This window comes from Fukomys damarensis, unplaced genomic scaffold (genome assembly GCF_012274545.1).
Source record: "Fukomys damarensis isolate Sample0158 unplaced genomic scaffold, DMR_v1.0_HiC HiC_scaffold_38, whole genome shotgun sequence".
Classification (NCBI taxonomy): Eukaryota; Metazoa; Chordata; class Mammalia; order Rodentia; family Bathyergidae; genus Fukomys; species Fukomys damarensis.
Window position 1 is genome coordinate 36,869,181 of NW_022900950.1, and position 16,797 is coordinate 36,885,977.

The 16,797-nt window shown below is 39.8% G+C and overlaps 1 protein-coding gene across 5 annotated transcripts in view; it reads right to left on the reverse strand.

Annotated features, from left to right (window-relative positions):
• Positions 1-594: 594 nt before the first annotated feature.
• Stard13 (StAR related lipid transfer domain containing 13) overlaps positions 595-16,797 on the reverse strand; it is a 223,522-nt gene continuing 207,319 nt past the window's right edge. For 4 of the 5 annotated variants that reach the window (XM_010623914.3, XM_033759866.1, XM_010623913.3 and 1 more), the window contains 7 exons: positions 14,387-14,585; positions 10,308-10,518; positions 9,568-9,682; positions 8,489-8,710; positions 7,750-7,967; positions 4,247-4,423; positions 595-2,972 (listed from right to left, as the gene is read on the reverse strand). In XM_010623914.3, the coding sequence (XP_010622216.1) occupies positions 2,855-2,972; positions 4,247-4,423; positions 7,750-7,967; positions 8,489-8,710; positions 9,568-9,682; positions 10,308-10,518; positions 14,387-14,585 (1,260 nt within the window). In that variant the 3' untranslated portion in view covers positions 595-2,854. Of the gene's footprint in view, positions 2,973-4,246; positions 4,424-7,749; positions 7,968-8,488; positions 8,711-9,567; positions 9,683-10,307; positions 10,519-14,227; positions 14,586-16,797 lie in introns of those variants that run through there. The other variant, XM_033759867.1, reaches the window with a different exon arrangement.

Below are 16,797 nucleotides of genomic sequence, written 5' to 3' on the forward strand. Positions count from 1 at the left end.
AGTGGGGCTGGGGCCATTTTTATGGGATTGTATGGTCGTTGGGGCTGCTGTGACTTTGGAAACCAATAGCTGAGAACATTTTAGGGAACCTGCTTATTTACCTAAGAGGTGTCCCTGTTGTCTTGCACCCTAGAGGGTACAAATACAAGGACAGAAATTCAGTCATCTGTGGCTACTCTGCAATGGTTTTGTGCATAGTTATTTACCAAGTCTCTATTTCTTGTTCACTCGACGAAAATAAAATGTAGCTGAAGAGTTCACTAGACATTTAATAATACTATAAATGTGTTTTTATAACTTTTCAGATTTAAAAACAACGAAGTATACTTAGAATTACTATCAATCACTTTAATACCTTAGGCTGAGTTTGGTTAATATCTAATATGCTGCTAGTGATTGTCTGTGCAGTCTTGTATTCTGGAGAGGACACTGACAGCATTGATAGTACCAAGGATTCAAACTATAGCACACTCTCTTTGGGAGAAATCCTCATCATAAAGCAGATTTTCCATTTTTAGAAAAAGCATGAAAATAAACATGTATTTTATCGAAAATAGGAAATATTTAATATATATAAATTTATTTACCTTGGCAATTACTTATTTACAATTGATGATTGATACCAACAATTGAGGTAAAAATATACATGAGGTATAATATTTAAATGGAATATCATATTTTATTTCCATTGGCAAGATAACAAGATAACTATGGTATCTGACAAATAAGCTTGATGCATCTTTTCTTTTGTTTCTCCCTTTCCTTTATTTTGAAGAGGCACCATGTTGTTATGCAGCAGTGATGTGATTAGTACATGCATAAAATCAAAGTCAGGTAATTGAAAGAGAGGGGAGTCCGAAATATAGTCATGTTTGTCTTTATTCTGTTTTAAGTGTCCTCAGGGTCTTTCTCAGTGTGTCCTTGTGGCTAGCAGCATGGGCATCCCTGAGGCTTATGAGAAATTCAGGTGTCAGGCCCACCCTGGATAACCTGAATCAGAGTGTGCATTTTAACTGGATTCCCAGGGGACTCCTAGTGTGCAGACTGAGGTTGGAGGAGCCTGCACTGTGTGATACAGTGCCATTCGTCCTCGTGTGCCTATTCTACTTTTTAAACACATCATGTCTCATCTCTGGAGTGGGACCAGTGTTTAGCTAGATTAAACTTCAGTAATCATCATGTCAATGCGTGACAAGTAATCCAGCATATATGGTTAAATTTAATGGCAGAATGAATTTCTGGTTGGAGTCCAAATGGCAAACTGTGGCTTTGCTGCTGCCTTCTTAGGTAGACGTGGGAATGAAAAATTCCTAGTATGATTTTTTGTGCACCATACTAAACTCAGATAACATATTCCTTTCAACAAGACAATTGCACTTTGCTGATAAGAGAAAACATTACATAAATGCATACTATATAAAAAGAATGAAAACAGTCAGTTGTTTTACTTTTTTTCTTCCAATGCCAGTTGCTAAACCATGGACAGTCAAAGAAAATTTCTATCTTTAAATCCAAGCACAGTAAGTTTTTTTCTCTCTACAGCCCTTGATTTACAATAAAAAACCAACTTAAATCCATTCAGTTTTTCTGTACAATAATAAATAAGGTGGGGTCAAATGCATAGGTAGCTAATAAGAAACACATAGAATTAGTATATCTGTTTATATGTTCTGCAACTAATGAAAGAATATAGTTTTGGTCTTGTGTCAGTTAAAAATCCTGTCTTTCAGACTGTAAGGTTTTAACGAATTATATTTTAAGAGCATCATATATGGCACAAAAAATTCCCTGAAGCTACTACAATGGTCCAAGATTATTATAGGACCATCATTTCTCTTGGTCTGGTTTGAATTCAAATTCAGTGCAATACATTGGAAAGAAAAAGCCAATTATCTGTGACCACATAGGCCACTGGTCATATAGAAGAACATCTAATAATATTATTATATAAAGTAGGTATGAAAACTTGAGCTAACACAGAGGCTCCCTGTGGCTGTAAATATGAAAAGGTTCTTATACTCAGCCCTACTTGGGAGAAATTGGTTCTGTTTCAGTCACCATTGTTGACTTTAGCAGTCCATCTAACATCTCACTGAGACTGCATTTGCAGGACCTGATGGCAACTTGTAATCAAGCTTTAAATTTGGCAGTAACTTCTCACCCACTGCTTTGCTTTAAAGAGGAGTGAACATTCTTTCCCTTGTGTTTCCCCAACATTCTACTCTTAAGGTTTCTGGACAGCAGAACAAACTGTTAAAATGCATAAGAACCTTTTAATGCTACTTTGCTTTGGTTAGCTAGTCTTTGGTTGGACATTAGGACAGATGGACAGACTATGTTCACACCTTGGTGTTAGCAAGAGGCTCTTCTCAGATTATGGGGCAGTGGAGAGATGGGATCCAAAACATCTTGGGAAAAGCTCTGTGAGGAAGAGACTCACTGAGTCAGACACTCAATTATTTATAAAATTGATACTTTACAAATATACAGTAAAGATAGATATACACATGTATACATACATTTATTTACAGTTAATAATATGCTTCTTAGAAGCCTTTAAATAGCAAATTAGGCAATGCACAGGAATAATCTATTTAATTTTAAGTAATATAGATAAATGTTCTGGTTTTTTAAAATATTATATTAGTAGGGATGCAGCCGTCTCCAGGATGGCTAGAAAAGTTTTCAGAAAATTCTTGCATCGTCAACATTTCAACTTCTCAGTGTTTCCATTTTTAAGCATTAGTCTCATCCATTAGTGACTCTCTCTCTTGCTTTCTCACATGCATACTCTCTGCCACAGTGTTTGTTTCAGCTTCCTGTTCCCTGAGTTTGATGCCATACTTCAAAAAACTCAGATTTTAGTTTCTGGACCCTCAGCGATGAGGGGTTGGAAAGAGTTTCTAATCCTGGCAACTTCTGCTGCACAAAGATGTCCAAAGCCTTTGCTGTACCATTCTGGGGAATGACCCCTGCAACAAAAGAAATCAAGAAAGGAGTGGGTAAATCTTTTTATAGACCACAGCAATTTGTCAGAGTAGACAGAACTGTCCCTGGGCACTGGTCAATAGCATAACTGCAAACAATTTGGGGCTGCAGCCTGAAAGATTTGAGAATCTCATTCTGTCAACAGGTGTCTTGGCTGCTCAGCGTTCAGTCAGTCTTTTCAGGATTCTTCAGGTGTTTTTAAAGTAATACTAACTTCCCACAATAAAATGGGAAGATTCACAATGAACCTAAATTTTATGGAGAATTCTAAATTTACATCTACCAAGATAAAGAACTTGGTTTAGCATCGTGAAGGCCTAAAGAGGCTGGGTTTAAATTAGTTTCTCCTAAAACCGAAACAAAAACACAACATACACAGGGAACAGCAAAACATATTATTAACCTGTGTCCAATGGTGGATGAATGGATAAAGAAAACATGGCAGTGGAATACCACTTGATCTAAAAAAACCCAAACAAACCAAACCAAACCAAACCAAACAGCTATCCTGTCATTTGTGATAATATGGACGAATCTGGAGGACAAGAAATAAGCCAGCACGGAATGACAGACACCGCATGTTCCCACTTATATGTGGAGCCTAAAAATGTGGAACTCAGCCAAGCAGAGGGTAGAATGGTGGTTACCAGGGCCTGAGGCATGATGGACACCAGGGAGACAGATGTTATTCAAAGGATACAACATTCCAGTTAGACTGGAGTAATAAGCTCAAGAGAGGTATAGTGCAACATGGTGACTTTAATGAAATATAATGAATAGTTGGGCTGGGGGATTTAGCTCAGTGGTGCCTAACGTCTGCCTTGCCAGCCCAAGGTCCTGAGTTGGATCCCCAGTGCCAAAAAAAAAAAAAAATTGTATTCTTATATTTTAAATATTCTCAGCACAAAAAATAAGTATATGAGATATCGGACATGCTAATAGCGTGCTGTGGGGATTCCACAATGTACACACATATCAACACATCACATAAACATATACATTTTTTGCTTTTCAAGAAAAATGAATAAATTAATTAGAGAAAAGAAAATAAAGAAGAGCAGAGGGCTGAATTTTAGGAAAGTGGGGTGGGGGGAGGGAGAGAAAGGGAAGAGAGAGAGAGACAGAGAATATCCCTTATGAAAACCTGTTAATAGCAGTGAAGAAAAAAGTACAGGAAAATAAGAAATCAAGATGACAGACACTGTGCTGATGGATGTGAAAGGGACCTGTGCTCTTCATGCTCAGAGCTGCCACTTACTTCAGGTCTATCCTGCAGATGTGGGTCAGTCTGGACTTGCCCGAGCCACACGGTTCTATCAGGTACTGAGAATCCATTACCACCGCCCTCACGCCACCCATGAGCTGGGCTTCCTCGTGCTCCACAGAGAGGGACACCAGGGTGCACATTCCTTTGGGCAAGTCGGTCTTCCAAGTCCTGGGGCAAAACAAGCCATGCAAGAGTGTAACAGCCAACAGAGAAAGAAAAACCTGAACACAGAGCTGAGATTCACACTTAGTTTTCCTGCCAAAATCTTGGACTCAATTTCCAATGCTGGTTACTTGGATTAGGCCAATGGTTTCCATAAGGAGGTGTAAAGTTTATACAGCACATTTCAAAGCAAGGATTGCAGCTGTCATACTCAGAGGTCAGAAATAATCTTGCAGCTTTCAGATCTGCATTTGGAACCCCAGACTGGGGGCCCAGTCCTACACTGCTCGGAAGTTCCTGTTCATTGTAGAAGTGACTTTATAGTTTAGGTATCAGGACTCATTCACATGCATAGTCCAGGCTCTGAGAAGCCACTAAGATTCAAAGATACCCAGCCCAGGGAGAGAAAGTGTCAATTCTACCAAGAACTCTAAAATCACTGTGGTTAAGTGCAGTGTAACAGTTATGCACAAAGGATCTCAAAGTTATGCCTGGGATCACACAGAATACAGGGAAAGAATACAGGGAAGGTCCTGAAGGAGGTGATTCAAGTCTTAATAAATAAATGATATGATAGTGCCCACTTTGAAGAAAGCTAAACCTAAGTAGACCTGCTAGTCATCTTCAGGTATCTCTTTAATAGAAGAAGCAAATATAGTTGATTTGACTCCAGAGATAGGACGGTACATTTCCTCACACTGTGAAGAGGTAAGTGTGTAAACTATACAAAAACAGAGTGAGCTGCCTTGGGAGGCACTGAGTTCCCTGATACTTTAGCTATTTGAGCACAGAGGGGCTATCACATGGGAAAAGGTAGTAGATGGAGTTAGGAACTATGAGGGCATTGCAGCATTGCAGCAAACATCTCGGACTCCCTCTTTGACCTGAGGGAATCATATATCATTCCCAGTATTCACTTCACAATACTGTTTCCTGGTTCAGTGGTCTTCTCTGTGACTCCCTCCTGTCATACCACATTAGAGAGAGAGAGACTACTATATACACCTAATGCTATGGTTTGAATGTGTCCCAAATTTTATGTGTTGGGAATGCGGTCCCCAATGCAGTCGTGCTGAAATTCACGTAAGTGTGAATCTCAGTTGGGACTATGAGTGATTACCTGGTCACGTGAGCTCTGCTGTAATGAACAGGTTAATCTGTTTATGAGTAATGAGCTACTGAGATAGTGACTTTGTCATAAAAGCACATTCTTTCTGGTAGGCTTGCTCTAACTTGCTATGTGATAACCTTTGCCATGCCATGACCTAGTAAAAAGGTGCTTGCCGGATACTAGTGCCATACTTTTGTACTTCCCTGCCTCCAGAATCATAAACTAAATACACTTCTATTCTTTCTAAATTATGTCTAAATTACAGATATTGTATTACAGCAGCAGAAAATGAACTAAGATACTCAGTGAGAACTTGGGACTAACAAATCCTGACAAATGCTCAGAAACTTCCCCTGGCTATGACCACTCTTTCCATGCATGGTGATGTGACAAATATGAACAGTGATGGCTTTAAAGATCCATGGGGTTAAAATGGGAAGATCTTCAGTAACTCCTATTTGAAGGTCCTGAGGGGCTGGATAAGTAAAAGGTAAATGTAATCCTAAAAGATAAGCAGCCTCGTGGCATCAGCCCTGATGGGGAGATGCTCAGGATGGCTCTCAGCCCTATGACTTCTTCGTCACAATGGTCACTTCCAGCTTCTTGTATTATGAATATGGGAATTCCTGTCAGCAGGATCAGGTCTGTCTGGTACATGGTCAGTTAATCCCCTTAAGTGTCAAGCCCCTTCACAGAGCCTTGTGGACCACCTACTTTTTCTTTCATGTCTTGCACTAAATGTCAGTGCAGTTAAGACTTTGCCCCAACCACTATATTTAAAATTCCACCCTTAATATGTCCCTATTTTACTTATTCTCCCAGAATAAGTAAGCTTATCTGTTTTTCTTTTTATTTAATAAAATCTCCTTGATAAAATACAAATCCCAAGAGATCAGAATCATGGTCTGTGCATTCACCAGGGAATCCCCCGAGCCTGTAACAGAGCCTGTCAAAAAAGTACGATGAAATGATATGCCAGCAAATAGCAGGCTGGCAGCGTTGCTGTACAGATAGAATGACAGGGGTCCCATGCAGAGACTCACTCCCTCTCAGCGTCCTCTAGAGAGAAAGAACAGGCACATTGCAGTAAGTGTCCATTTCTAGGCTGTCTTCCTTGCCAACTACTCAATTTTCTGCTTGTCAGAGTAATGTTGTGAAATTTAATTCCACAAGATGACTAATGTTCCAATAACTGTGGTAATAAGCTACTTTTATAACTGTCCACATTCTTCACCAGCATTCCAAGGTTGCTAGGATACATACATACATTTAGGATAAACAGACTGTTAAAAGTCAAGGTTCCAAGAACCAATACCAAAGGCATCAAAAGCCCATATGAAAAGTAACTTTTAATTTGCCATCAATGCAAGTTTCATAAAGAAACTATTTCAAATATACATTGGGAGATTTCACTATTAATTCCATTTACACTGCTGATCCATGGGAAGAAATGGGGTTTGCTTAGGTTTTTTAATAAAAAGGATATATTGATCTAATTACATTTTATTTAGGTTCTTTAATATCCTCAATTCCTGTTCTTTCTGATGAAATACTGCATTTCTACTGTGCAAGCTTTCTATTATTGGTTGATCATCCATTTCCAGCCTAGTGAGCAGAGGTCTGGAACTCAACCCATAAATCAAACAGAAACAATATTTCAATGGCAGACACAAGACTCAGGAAGCATTGCCAGGCCCTGAAATTAGATTGCATGTCCAGTGCCTCAGCATATTTGAACTTTCAGAGCTGTGCCAAGATTTCCACACATAGTAATTAGTTATACAGATGAGGTTTGAAGTTGCACACATGCCAATCTCAGAATTTCACAAAATGAAGACACACTTTCCTGGGGGAGAAAGGCAAAATCAAGGTAAAAGCCAATCGGATTCGATGTGCATAATTTGGCAGAAAGTGCAACTGGATCCACAGCAGCTATTGTAGGGCCTCTAGAACGTTCTAGGGAAATGAATGATATTTATGGTCCAATAAACTGTGTACTCCACAAGGAGAGGGGTCATGAGAGAGTCGGGCAGGCCTGAAAAGTGTGTGAAGCAGCGGGGAGTCAGGCAGGAGTCAGGTTTCAGGGAGCAAACAGAGTGCAAGCTGAGTGGTCCTGGTGGAGCACAGGTTGGGGTGGCAGGACACGGAGAAGTGCTTAAATCTGCAGCTTTCTTTCATTCTGCGTTTGAAACAGGACCATAAAGCCTGGCATCAGGCTTACCTGAGAACTACGAAGTCTCTGGAAGGATGGGGGGCCATGCTATTTAGCACGTACTGATAGATTTCGGTTTGTCTGTCCAGAGTTTCCACCACCTTCCACTGCACAAAGTCCTCATCCCATAAGTGGCGCTCTCTCAGCACACGGTTCAGCACTACTGCAGGGGGCGCCTCCACCTCCACAGCCGCCTTCCACAGCTTCAGTGGGTTTCCATCTCCTACCTTGGGACACACAGCAACAGAGGCTGAAAGAATGTAGTCATCCGAGTCCTGTCAATGCCTACCGGACTGTACCTGATATTTTTGAATATGTAAATTGAAGGTGGGATGCTGCACACCCTTTTAGCCCTTAATCTCTTTTAATCCTTAAATTTAAGAGAATAATAGGAATGAGTAAAATACTCATCACCAACACACATAGTGTGTACTGCGTACTGGGCATTGCTCTAATCCACTTATAAATGGCCCTATTTTGGACTGTGGCACTTTTTTGCAAATGTCCATCTTTGCAAATGAGAAAACAGGCACTGACTCGCCCAACTTTGCACAGCTAAAGAACAGAGCCAGGAGTGGGATCCGGAGATCTAGCTCCACAGTCTGGATGCTGATTAGATGGAGCAGGGCTCTTCAGCAGTGTCTAGATAGGGTCTTTGAATGGTACATGTACTTTAACTGTGGATAAGCAGCCATTTTGGAATTGAAAACAAATCCCTCATTGTCGTATGTGGCTTTGGGGGTTTTACCTTTTTGAAAGCAAGGTCTGTGTTGTTTGGGCTGGCGCATGTGACCCATCCTTTGAACTTCTCCTTGGCTTCTTTCTGGAGGCCTTGGACAAGATGCTCCAGGAAAGTGTGGAAAGTTGCTCCACTCTCCTCCAGCTGTGTCCCCAAGTCCTCCAGGGTTGGAACGTGTATTTCAGCTTCTACATATGAATTACGAGACTGGGCCACCATGTCATGTGGTACCTGAACCAAGAGATGCACAAAAGAGCTAAGGAAGTTCTGAGGTAAATAGTTAGAGGGAGCAAAGCCATTTTGCCAACAACCAGGGTCTGAGCAAAAGGCTGAGGGCTACAGGGATGGAGATGTTTTACTAAGTTCAGTGCCAAAGATGGGAGTAGGTTTCCTAAAGTTAGGAAATACAAATATGTTTCTGAGGCTATTTTTATTATTGGAAACATTTCAATGACTTCCTGTTCATTCTTTCCCATTTCCTTTTATTTTCCTTTTGATTTATTTTTATTTAGTGTGGCAAAATGTGGGATCAGAAAATGACTCAGTGTGAACAGACAACACACACAGACTTGTTAAAAGAAGCATCAAGTATGACTTAGAAATAGCTTTACCTTTTTAGCATACTTTTCCACTAACAAGTGCCAGTTTAGCACAGAATGTCTGCCAGAAGTCTTGTTCAGAAGTCTTGATAAGCTGTCATTGACTCTTTGTAGCAAGGATTACTTAGAATCACACACACACACACACATACACACACACACACACACAGATGTGGAGTCTAATCAAGTCCAAGGTACAGTCGAATACAGTACAACATAATCAGATGGCTGGCTTCCAACCTAGCAAAGGCACATGATGCAACTGTTTGCTTGGAAACCATCCTTGTGATGACCTCAAATGTCTTTAACTCTCAAGATTGTACAGGTAGCCTCTCACATTTCTTGGAGGCAAAGACGAGAGCTATAGAGTATATTACTGTCATCATAAAACCAGGAACAAACAGATATAAACCATAAATGTATCCACCATTCCCAGTGTCTTATCAGATTCCAAGAGCTACAAGGAAGGCAGGTTGAGCCTTTGTTTACCTCAAACAGCTTGCTGCATTCCATGATCATATGTGCAAGCCCCTGAGCTGCAGCCAGATTCTCATTGAGGTCCTTTTGATCTGGCTTCCCAGTGGCATATTTCTTCTGGATGACTCTGTAATTGAATGCAAGTAGGCTGAGAAGATCCCAAACCAAAGAGCTTTTCACAATGCCTAGCTCATCCCTTTTGTTTTCTGTGCCTTCCCAGATGCTATCCAGATTCCAGGCTTTCTTGTTTCCAAATGAAAAAAATGACAACGTATCTTAGATATTCTGAGGTAAGCTAACAGTCTGTCAGTTTACAATCAAAAGCCTTGGGAAAATACAAGGACAGAAGGAATTGTTGGTGGGGGAGAGATTAATCTATTTTTTTCCCGAAGTTTGAAGCCATTCAATTGCAAGCTCCTGTGCTTGGGTGTTAAATATAGCCTTTAAAAACTAAAGATTGTAAAAATACCACTTTGTGTACTTCTTCCCTCCTTCCAACTCACACTCACAAAACAAAACAAACTTTTCAGGCTTTCTGGATCACAACTGACATTCTCCACAGCTCCTTTGATAACTCTATAAACCTGTGTATCATGAATGAGGTTGCTTCTGAACATGATCTGATTATAAAACAAGAGCTAACAAATCTTTAAGTTGAAATCTAGCATGTGAAAGTTTTGTTTATTTTATTTTTAATGAACTGTAGGGGAGGCCCCGTTGAAGATTACTACCATTGCTGAGAAAAAACTCACCTTGGAGAGCTTTCTTTCTTCAATAAATTAAGATGAAAAAGGGAGGGAGCTAGACACACAGCTAGGTTCATGGGTGTCATCTGATTCTCATCCACCAAGTTGACAACATCATTTAGGAAACACAAAAGTGTCTGCAGGACCTCCCTGTTTTCATCCGCCAGCAGCAGGATGGCAGCCTGCACAGCCTGCAGCCGCTGCTCCTTGGGGACAACTGAGGGAACATGAGCACCAGTGGTTAGAGGGACAGCAACAGAAAGAGCCAGGGAGAGAGCGTATAAAGTCCACTGACACGGAGACACTCGAAGACATCAACAACAACGATGACGGCAGCCGACACACAGAAGTAATTGCTCAGGACTCACAGATAGTTGGAGACAAATCTGGAATTCAAGCCCCAACAATGAAACACCAGCACCAGCGATCTGAATGAGCTGGTGGTACTTTACTTTAGCCCTCCATTCATAGCTGCCCAATACCTCTTATACACCACTTCCAGATTCATGGATCAAAAAAAGCAGTTCTGATAAACTTCCCTTGTGGAGCACTCAGGGCTGATGCCAGGGAAGGGCAAGGCTACTTACTCAATACCCGTTCTCCCTTCCTTCTTCACTAAGAGAATGCGAATTCTGTGTAGCACTCATAGTATATGAGGGGCATGTGCTCAGGGAAATGAACTCTTCCAGATCTAAGGATGAACTACGGTGGCTTAAACCAAAATTGATAATCACATTCCTCTTCTCAATGACTAGTTTAGGGGACAAGATATAAACTGTTTCTGGCTGAGAAAACCAAGAAAAATGTTAGAAGCTTCTACAAGATTAATCTCCCTGATAAAAGGAGACATATTCCCAAAGAGAAGCCCTTTCTCATTCATCTTACATTTGAATGTGATTTGTGAATGTGTGATAATTATAAGTTGCAGCACCGGGCCTGGCAAATGCAAAGTCTTGAGTTTGATTCCTGATACTAGAAAAAAAGAATTGTGGCAATCATATGAGAGGTCAAGGGGAAAGCCAAGACAGACCGATTTTGCCCTTAGCTGCAGAATTACCTAATAGTGGAATGGTTTAATTCCACATTTGTTGTCAAATGAGATAATAATGTCCTTATTACTTAAACAAGTAATTGTTAGATTTTTTTTCCTGCCTTTACAGCTGAGAACATCATAGCTGGCAAAATCTTTATTTTTTTTTCTTTTTATTGAGTTTATTGGTACAATCTAGGTATACAATACAGTTAAATTCATCATTGGGATCTTGTACCTTCACATGACAGGTCTTGGTTCTCATTTTTTCCCCTTGTCCCTGCCCTCCCTTCACCCTCTCTCCCATCCCCATTTACACACTTTATTTCCTTTTTTTCATTTTCTCGTATTTTTTTCTTTTCCCTTGTTCCCTTTCCCGTATCCTTCCCACTTTCCCTACATCTTTCGCCCTTTTCTTCCTATTTCACACTATTAATTATCCCATTAGGATCTTGTGTACTATTATAGTTTTTCACACCAGAGAGACTATTTGGTATTTACCCATGTGTGACTTATTTATTTCACTTAAGAGTACATCCTCAATATGTATCCATTTTCCTATGAATGACTCTAATTTTTCGTTCTTTATGGCTGAGTAGTACTCCATTTTATATAAAAACCACATCTTCTTTATCCAGTTTCCAACAGATGGGCAAATGGGCTGTTTCCAAGTTTTAGCTATTACAAACTGTGCTGCTATAAATATAGGTGCGCATATATCACTGTGGTATGATTCTTTAAATTCTTTTGGAAAGATATCCAGCAGAGGGATAGCAGGGTCAAATGGAAGCTCTTAGTCCCAGCTCTCTGAGGTATCTCCATATTGATTTCCATAGTGGTTGCACCAGTCTGCACTGGCAAAACCTTTAATACCTAAAGTTTCCCTGATGCTTAATAAATCAAGAAAAGCCTACTGTCCTCCTAATTTTCAGTGCGCGTCCTTGAATAGCCCTGGCCTAATATTTCAGTGTCATCTGATATCACACGGTACACTTCCCAGCTACACAGGACAGACAAATACCCCGTGCTCCTTTGAAATGCGCTCCCGTAGTCTGCTTCATCCAGAATATGTTCCTTGCATATCTCAACCTTCAGTTTTTACTTTCTCCATCAAGTTCTATTGCTCATCTCAACTTCCTTGAGTTTGTCTTTGTGGTCTTGCTATGAAATGTCTCCAAGTTTGTTATAGTGTAGTCACTTGTGTTCATGTTTCAGTTGTAAAACCCTTACATGCAGAGTGAGCCTCACATATCCACACGCTCAGAAGCTTAGGCACTTAAGGCCCACTCGGTAAATGTTCGCTTAGTTAAAATAAAGCTCTACTTTGATCTGGCTTCCTGGCTGTAAGTCCTAGAAAGAGCCGAATGAATTTATTTCTTGGAAAATAGTCTAATTTTTAGTGTCAGCTTCAACTCAAGAATGGCTTTAAATGTAAAGACTCATGTGTGATACCTCCAAACCATAATGGAGCTTAACAGAAACAGAGTTCAACCTTGAACAGCAGTGCTGTTGTGAACGCCCTTCTGTTTGGGCTCTAGCAGCATTTATCGCTAATTCAACCTAACATATTCCCTTTGGCAAAACAGTATTTATGTAATGGTTTATACTTTATTCTGTTTTTACAAGTGGTACTAACTAAAATCCTTTTTGGTTTTGCAACTCTATCCTCTCCTTAAACGTACTTACTACAGAAATCTCTATACAGCAAGGAACTTCAATGTGGATCAACTCCACGTCAAGACTCATTTCGGCCACTTTGCTGTAAAATCAAAATCCGTGAACTAAATGTAGTTTTTTGAAGAACTGAGAGTTGGGCTGTGAAAGTAATTCATAGCACTAATGTTGTTACATCTAGAAAAGATTTACATGTTTATTTCTACGATTCCCCTTTGCACCTATCTTTAGCAGGATGGGTTTTTTTTTTTATTTTATTGTTTTTGTTTGTTTGTTTTTTGGTACCTGGGATTGAACTCTGGTCCTTGCGCTTGCAAGTCAGGCCACCGAATGGCTGAGTTAAATCCCCGGCCCAGCAGGATGGGGTTTTATGTCAACAATTGCTATTTTCTTTTTAAAAATTTTTAGTTTATTAGTACCTGTGTGTGGTACATAATGTCCACATTTCTTGTGGGAAGTTGGTACATGGATAGAACACATTTTAATTCCTTTTTCATCCCCTTTCCCTTCCCTTCCTCCCCTCTCCATTCATCCCTTGATGTTCTTTGAACCCCTCCCTTTTTTATTTTCGGTGCATGTTTGCCGTACATGTTTACATTTTTTTGGTGTGGAGTTGGTACATGTACACAACACATCCCCTTTCCTTTTTCATCTCTTATCTCTTCCCTCCCTCCATCTCTTATTTTCAGTGGTTAATTTTAATTAACATAGTCTTACTGAGAACTATTAACATCACTTAAAAAAGTCCAAGGGAGAATATAAACTAGCTGAGCCAAAAACTTCAATTGTTTTGCTTGCTTTTCATCTATTAAAATGTATTTTCTTTGTTACTTCTCATCCTTTTTTTCATATATTCACTTTAGATTTCCTATATTCCAGGAAAAATGTTTACTTTTTAAAACAATTAAATAAACTTTAATAAATACTTACATATGAAATAAATTTTGTCATGCCCCCTTTTCATTTTAAATTTATTGAAAGTAATAAAGGTAAGTTTTAGTTTTTTCACAAAACCTATTTAGGAATACTATTCCAGTGCATAAATATTTCATTTAGAACATCCCTTGTTGCAACTACCTTGAGCAGGATAGGCTTTTCGATCACCAATTGTTACTTTCAATGATTATTTTAAAAATCATGGCTATGCTGAAAACTACTGATTTAACATCACTTAAAAATTCCAAATGAAAATATAAGTAGCATGAAGATTTTTATAGCAAACTGAACAACGGTTAATTTCAGAGAGGAGAGTAGGAATACAACTTTTATATACTTCTTTATGGATTCATATATTACTCATGTCGTTAAAATTCAATCTTTAGGAATTTTTATAAATGGGTGGATGTGCGTGAGAACTCTGATCTATACTATTTCCACTTACACTGGTAGATGTGGAGGAAGGTTTCATTAAGCTTGTTGGTGAAGAGCGGCTCAGGGAGGTCCCGGAAGAACTGCTTCACCATATCTGCCACATCATAAGCGGACTGGTCTTCGTAGCTGACATTCTCAGGAAAGCTCTCATTCATTTGACGCAGGGTGTGGATTCGAGACTTCACTCCTGACTTGCGGAAAAGACCCACCTGAAACAAGCCACAGGGATCTATTAGCCAGTCCACCTTTTCTCCAACATCTTTACACATGTGTCCCGAGTATGTGAAGAAGCCTGGCACCGGGATTGCATGGGTTAGAACTGCATCTTAACTCACAAGTTCAGAGTTATTAGTGTAGCTAGATGAGACAGCCACCAAACGCTGGCTTCTTTTCTTGAAAGATGAAGGAAAGAATAATACCCCACATGATAGGCCCGTTGTGGGGACTAAGTAAGAAAACATATACGAATGTGCTTTGTGACTTGCAAGTCTTATCTCACTATACGTGCTACTATTTTATTCATGTATTCAACAAGCAGTCATTGCCCGCTATGTACTCTGCATTGTTATGCTAGGAATCACTCAAGTGAGCAGAGCAAATGAAATTCCCTGCCCTTCACTATTCACAGGAGATTTTGAACAAATAGGAAGTTTGGTGAACGGAGGAATCCCCAGGTAAAATAACTATTTTCAGTGGCTCTCTGGAGAAGTTCACAAGGAATGTTCGTGAAACTTATATGAACTCAATTTTCTCCATTATTCTGGTCACAAATTGAACTAGACGGGAACTGAATCAAATTTCCCCATAATGTCAATATCAAACCTAACCATTGAATTTGATTTGGTTCTTGTCCAGTTCAGTTTGTGACCAGAATCTGAGGTAGCACTGACATAAGGGACTTTTTGCTTTTCCTCTTGGAATCCTTGACACCTGTGATATATGTATGTGTCATACTATGCTTGGCACTTACTGCTTTATCTGGCTAGTTATTATGCGTATTTGCTCTCTAGTGAGAATGATTCCTGGGTGACTTTTTTTCAGACATTGTCTGATCATGCCCTCTTCATCTCTAGAATTTAGACTTTCCTCTGACAAACACAGCAATAAGGCCAAAAAGTTAAGGGCCCTGAAAGGAATGAGTGAGGCTGAGCAGACCCCTCATCACAAGAATAAAGATGCTGCCATGGTTGAATGGATTAAGTTTAGGTTCTCTGGAAGCCATCCCAACCCTGAACTTGCCTCTGTCCAAAAAAGAATTGAGCCTTCCTGGGAGCCCTGGCTTAAACTGAAAGATGATATTTGCCACTTAAAAATGCTTAGAGGGCATCAATTGCTTAAAATTTCATCTTTCAACTCTTTGTCTCCAGTTCTCTATTCTCCAGTGGCTCACAGGTTGACTCACTCCTGCAAACCAATGTGAGAATGTTCCCAAGTAGTTGGACAGGTAGGCGGGGGTCACTTGAGTTGGACATTGCTTTTCCTCCCTATACTTGGAGAAACCCAGGAGCACAGTTTTGTCATCAGCCCCACAAGCATGCCAAGTTGACATCTTGACAGAAATTCAGGATACCTTGTTGTTGCAATAAAGGAGAGCAGCTCTGATTCTTTTAAACTGTAGTAAGAGCAAGGGAAAAATTTCAAATCATCACAGAATGATTATTTTGTTTCTGCACTGGGAATTAAACCCAGAACTTTACATTGAGATACAACTTTAACCTTTAAATTGTTTTGTTTTTTTTTTTGAGACAGAGTCTTTCTAAGTCACTAAGTTGTCCAGGCTGAGCTTGTTCTTGTGATACTCCTGCCTCAGCCCAGTTTTATCCACATAAGCTGTACTGCAGAGGAATTACACATGGCTGCCTTTAATGGCCATAAAAATCAAAACTCTTAGTAATACTTGTTTTCATTCTAAAACATATCATTCTAATTCCACAGATCAGATGTTCATGCAACATATCATTTCAACTCTCAATTACTTTCGTTTTTATTCTTAGAGTTTAGAATGTCTAAAAGCCACGAAATTTTGCCATACTTAGAGTATTCTTCATGAAGAACCTAAGGAGTATGTGTCTTTCTCTATCTGGTAACTACTTCAAATTTCATCAAGGTATGAAGGAAGAAAGCATGCACTGTCTAAAGAAAAATTCATGATGTCAGATGGGTGATTCCTGCAGTGAGATCAATCTTTGATTTGTTACATCATTGAGCCGTGTAATTCTGGAAGGAGGCCCAGCACCATGACCATCACAGAGCTTTGCTCCACTGAAGTTCTCAGAGTCGCACTGCCCCGAAGGTGAACTCTTAAGTGTGACTTACAGGGCCGGGGATTTAGTTCAGTGGTTCTGCCGCCTGCCTTGCAAGCGCAAGGGCCCGAGTTCAATCCCCGGTATCAAAAAAAAAAAAAAAAAAAAAAGGACTTTG